Raw genomic sequence first — 5,994 nt, 5'->3', positions numbered from 1 at the left:
TTTATAAAAATACACTAAGTTTGTTGTTGTTATTAGATACAGTAGCTTGGGGCAGGAGAAAAGTAAGAGTATAATCTCATTAAACATGTTTGACCAAAAAGTTTTAAATCCTTTTTAATTAAACCAATTAAATAAAGAGATGAAGGATGAATCCAAGCTAAAAGTAATAAATTCTAGATCCGAAATTAAACAGCCCAGGTGGTACGAGTCCGTGCTTAAGTTAACGAATGCTAAGTTAATGCTCTATGGCTAACAATCAGTACAATGATGGAAACATACGATAAATGTGATGAATGACATTAAATATAATAAGAAGGAATTTGTCACCCAAAGTTTAGATGATATGGATGATTCCTTCCTCTGACTACAACACGTGACAACAGACAAGTGAAGTGGATTATATGTTCTTCAATCTTGTGAGTTAAAGAGGAATGTTATGTGATGGAACCAAATAAGAGAGACAAAACCCAGCTTTTTTTATATATTACTGATAGTCAACTCTTTACAATATGTTTCTCCACAAAGGTTCCAAATCCCCCTTTGTTTCCTCTCTCTTCCTATTTATAAGGGATATTCCTAGAATACCCTAGAAAAGTACAATGTGGGGGAATATTCAATAGAATATCCCTATTCACAATCACAGGAACATTCTAACAATTGTGGTCGTTGCTCTGTACTCGACCTCGGCACTGGTCTCCCCCTTTGAGCGACTTCTCGCCACTAGACCATACTTGGTTTCGACTTCAGCCTCAGCTCGTCCATTTGCATTCGCTACGCTAGACCTAATTTTGACCCATACAGTTAGTCCCTCCGCTTATTGAGGTCGTCCTTTTGGGAGTCCTTGACGAGCGAATTTCATCTATATCTAGTCACAGAATATTCCGCCACGACGGATGGGCTGAATTGGTCGAGGTTGCATTGATGACGGTTTGGCTCAAAGGTTGTGGTTGGCGTGGCTAACACATGATGGCGTCATGACTACGCACGTCATCATTACCCATCTTCCCGATGCAATACATCATTTCCAGCGCCACTGTTGCTTTGATCTTAATGTCAGTGACAATTTATTGCATCGATTTTGGCGCCATAATACCTTATAAATAGGGGAATGGAGATTAAAAAATGAGACATTTGAATTTCATACTTATATGGTACTGTGCTTGTTCTTCTGCTTTTTCTTTTACCTTTGCTTCCAGTTCCCTTCTGCTTCTCAGCTCCAGCTTTCCCATTGGCCATACATTTCCCGTTGATACCCTTCTTTCGGTTCTACTATACACACGTTTATTTGCAGAAATGACAAACTCTCGTCACGTTTCTAATATAGTTTCCGATGCCACCCCTTTATTAGTGGCTATGCCTTCTGGTAGTGGCGAACCTACGGTTGCATAAGATGAAAATTTTCCCACCGTGGAGGAGATAGTTCCTCGGAACCCGTCGGTCAGAAACGATTTTTAGAACGAACTAGCTCCTGCTCCTAAACAGGTTCTATCAGTCATGGGATCGAAGCAAATATCTGATATGCAGTATAAATTCCGTATTCCTGATTATGTTGATATCGTTCCGGCGAGGAACGACTCAATACAAATTTACTGACATGGGTATTGTGCTTTCTACCAATACTCGTTCTTAGTGGGTCACTCTCTTCCTTTTCCTCCGCTTAGTGAGGAGTTCTGCCATTTTTTACGGTATCTGCCCAGAAGAACTTTCCCCTTACATGTATAAGGCCTTTTTGATGTTGGCGAAGTTTGCAGAGTTGGCCGGTTGTGAGGTCTCCATTCGCCATCTTCTATATCTCTTCTCGCCCAGTTTCTACAGGGGGACGCTGATTTATCTCCACCACTATGGGACTAAAGGCTTGGTAATGGGGATAAATGACAAGGCAAACCACCAGTTTTGGTGCAATTACTTCTTCATTAGGACCGAGCATGTTGTGGCGGAACCAGTCGGGTTCCCTGAGTAGTGGAACTTCAATCATTAGGGCCTTTTACCGTTCATCACATGTTTTGTTCATTCCCCCCTCTTTTTTTTTTTGACTTTCTCATGTTTTTTCTATTTTCAGCTGATAAGTGTCCACCTCCCCTGGTTCCTGACATCAAAGACTGGGTGGCTCGCGTTTTACCTCATATTGTGGGGATCCGCGACTAGTTTCCATTTAACAGGTGGTTCGGCCCTAAGTCTTTGACTAGTGAGTCTGATTTCCTTTTCCATGACCTTTTTTTTCTCATGGTGTCTTATTACTATCTTGTTGGCTTTTTTGTTAAACATAATTTTCTTTTCGTGTCAGATCGGCGGACTTCCAAGAAGACGAAGGCTCCGGTGACCACGTTTTGCCAGGTGAGCGCATCGGCTGGAATGCAATTTGTACTAGTTGAGTCTGTGTGAGAGAATCAAACTCTAGCTCAGCCGTTGGGTGATTCCGCCCCTCAGGTAGCCATTCCATCGGCTGAGACCTCTGATCACCACGTCCTGCACTTTATTGACAAGTCATCTCATGATGAGGGGGAGACAATATCGAGGAAAAGGTGGAGGGTGGAGACTAGAAGGGCTGACATTGCTAATACCGAGTCGGAAAGGCCTATTAATTTGAGCGGGGAGGGGGGGGCGCCTTTGCTGGGCATCGAGGTTGCTCCCACGCAGGCTATCATCATAGGAGGAGGGCCGTCAGAGGTTGAAAGGACCTATGTCATAGGGGAACCTGCTCGAATAGCTAGGGTCGGCTCATCATCTGTGGACGGGAGGGATAGAGCCTTCCTCATAGAGGATGATGGGTCGGGCTCTGATATCGACCCTAAGGAGGTGTGGGATTTTGAGGAGAAGTACACCCGAGTGGAGATAAGGACAGAGGGGCCTGATCGTCACATAGTCATTTCTGTGGATTACAATCTCTTGGCCAACTCGGAACGGGTGGTACCGGCCTTCGCTCCTCTATATGCGAATTCTGAGAATAGAAAGCTATAGTCACTAAGGGATGCAGATATGTCGTTAGGTATATCAGGCATGGCCTTGCGAGTGAGTTTACTTTTCCCATTTTAGATCAATTTATTTTGTATGTGTAATTTACTTCCGCTAACCTATCTTCTTTTACATGTCGGACCCTCATCCTGGAGATTGAGTGTGACCGGCGGGAAGAGCGAATGATGACTCTCTTCAAAAAGTTGGTGTCCAAGTATAGATAGTATATTTCTAAGCATCGAACACTAGTTGACTTTCTTAACCAGGACAGCCAATTCCAGGCGCTCCGTGATGGGCTCAAGATATGAGGAGTTGGGGGAGAAAGACAAAGAGCTTATGAGGGTCATCAGCAAATGTAGTGTACTTGAGGAGGCGTTGAAGGCTAAGTAGGATGAGCTCGAGGTGAGTAAGGGAATGATGGCCAAAAATGCTGACCTTCAAGCGCATGTGGCGTCTTTTAAGACCAAGATTGAGCATAGCGAAACAAGGGTCATCCACTTGCAAGATGAGTTGAGCACCAGGGTTGAAGAGTTGGGTCGAGCCGAGCAAGAAAGAACGATCGTTGAGGCAGAGGCGACATCCCTAGGGGATACCCTTCATGTTTGCTTGTCTGAACGAGCTACTGAGGCAAAAACTTTGGCACTTAAGGAAGCAAGATTTGAGGAGAGGATTGGCGATTTGGAGGCGGAGCTGTCTCGACTGAATGAGTAGGTTGTCTCCCTAAGGGCCATAAAGGTGTAGGTGCAGGCTCAGCCATCCACTTCTCATACTTCTATTTCTCCCAGTGTGTCATGGAAGTTGTATGAAATGTGGTTTCATGCTGAGGCTCAACTTGACATATATAGGTCTTTGAAGATGGCTGGGAAGGTTTCTGAGGCTGAATTTGAGGATGTTCGTGTTAAGGGGGGTGCAGCTCGTGACGCTTGTGGTTATGATCCGTACGCTCGAAGGAGACAATGATGAAGACGCCTTGGATAGGCTTGCTTCCAACCCTTGGTACGATGATGAGTATGTTGGTGATGTTAGCCTTTTGTAAAATAAAAAAAATGTATTGAAATGAAATAGTTTTCTTTTGTTGTGTAGTTCTCGCTCTTCTTTCTCTTCTTTCTTTTCTGTTGTGAGTTCTTTTGTGAGAAAGTTTCTGACTTTGGGTTCACTTTGGATGAGGTCATCGACTCGAACGATGTCGAAGGTAAGTTAATTCGAGTGAGGTCGAATGTAATTTAATTCGAGCAAGGTCAAATGTAAGTTAATTCGAACAAGGTCGAATGTATATTGATTCGAACAACGTCAAATGTAAGTTAATTCGAGCGAGGTCGAATGTATATTGATTCGAACTAGAATGAGGTCGAATGTGTATTGATTCGAACGAGGTCGAATGTAAGTTAATTCGAACGAGGTCGAATGTAAGTTAATTTGAGCGAGATTAAATGTATATTGATTAGAACGAGGTTGAATGTAAGTTGATTCGAACGAGGTTGAATATAAGTTAATTCGAGCGAGGTCGAATGTATATTGATTCGAATGAGGTCGAATGTAAGTTAATTCGAACGAGGTCGAATGTATATTGATTCGAACAAGTTCGAACATAAGTTGATTAGAATGAGGTATAATGTAAGTTAATTCGAGCGAGGTCGAATGTATATTGATTCGAATGAGATCGAATGTAAGTTAATTTGAATGAGGTCGAATGTATATTGATTCGAACGAGGTCGAATGTATATTGATTCGAATGAGGTCGAATGTAAGTTAATTCAAACGAGATCGAATATATATTGCCTTTGCGTTGGCGTGACATGAAAATTTGGTGGAGGTGTAATAAGTACTGCTTTGTTTATTCATTGGAGAATATTGCATTCTTTTTCGGTCCGTACATACATTCAAGGAGTCTTAGTCTATCTAGTCCTTTCATCGCATAGCGTGGAGAAGTAGTCGATAGGCGGGGCGATGAACAAAATACCTAAACTCCGAGACGCCCCCTTCGTCGTCTCATTAAAAACCTCCCCGATAAAACCCAATTAGGACAAAACTGGAGTGAGGGAAAAAGAGTATGACTTGGAGGACATCCATCTCCAAAAGTTGAAGTATTTGAGGTGGGTGACGTTCCAATTGTTTGGTATTAGTTTTCCCTCAATTTTTTCTAGTTGCAATGACCCTTTGTTATCTATTACTGTGATTTTGTATGGCCCATCCTAATTGGTTCCCAGTTTACCTTCTCGTAGGTTTTTGCTCGCTTGTATTTTGGCTTTGAGAACATAATCCCCTACCTTGAGTGGTCTGACTTTGGCTTTTTTGTTGTAGTACCTTTCTGCTTGTTGTTTTTGAACTATCATTCTTACGTAGGCCATGTCTCTTCGCTCATCTATCTCGTCGAGGTCTTGCTTTCTGCTTTCATCGTTACTTGATCCTCTCTCGTTGGAGTATATTAAACTTGGCTCCCCAAATTCGAATGGTATCACTGCATCAGTCCCGTAGACTAGTGAATATGGCGTTTCTCCTGTGCTTGTTTTTGGCGTGGTGTGGTATGCCCATAGCACTTCCGGTAGAATTTCCTGCCACAATCCCTTGGCGTTCTCAAGCTTCTTATTCATTATATTCAGTATTGTTTTATTTGGAGGATTCTACTTGACCATTGCCGGCAGAGTGATATGGTGTGGAGAGTATTTTCTTGATGTGCCATTTCTTGAAGAATTCGGCGGTCTTTTTTCGGGTGAACTGGGGTCCGTTGTTACAACTGATTTCTTTGGGGATGCCGAAGTGGCATATGATGTTTCTCTATATGAATGTGATAACTTCCCGTTCGAGTATTTAGGCGAATGCTCTTGCTTATACCCACTTAGAAAAATAGTTAGTTAAAACCACAAGAAATATTATATTACCTCGTCCCACTAGAAGGGTTCTGACGATGTCCATCCCCTACTTGATGAATGGCCAAGGTGATATGACAGAGTGGAGGTGCTCGCCCGCCTGGTAGATCATTGGAGCGTATTTTTGGCATTGTTCACATTTTCGAACGTAGTCGGTGCCTTCCTTTTTCATGGT

At 42.7% G+C, this 5,994-nt stretch overlaps 1 protein-coding gene across 1 annotated transcript; it reads right to left on the bottom strand.

Annotated features, from left to right (window-relative positions):
- Nucleotides 1–5,144: 5,144 nt before the first annotated feature.
- LOC138877322 (uncharacterized) lies at nucleotides 5,145–5,543 on the bottom strand. The gene has a single exon (XM_070156922.1). It carries the CDS (start codon nucleotides 5,541–5,543, stop codon nucleotides 5,145–5,147), a length of 399 nt encoding a protein of 132 aa, XP_070013023.1.
- Between the last annotated feature and the right edge of the window lie 451 nt (nucleotides 5,544–5,994).

This window comes from Nicotiana sylvestris, chromosome 9 (assembly GCF_000393655.2).
Source record: "Nicotiana sylvestris chromosome 9, ASM39365v2, whole genome shotgun sequence".
NCBI classification, from domain to species: Eukaryota; Viridiplantae; Streptophyta; class Magnoliopsida; order Solanales; family Solanaceae; genus Nicotiana; species Nicotiana sylvestris.
Note: the sequence above shows the minus strand (reverse complement) of the source record. Positions and strands in the feature narration are given on the sequence as shown.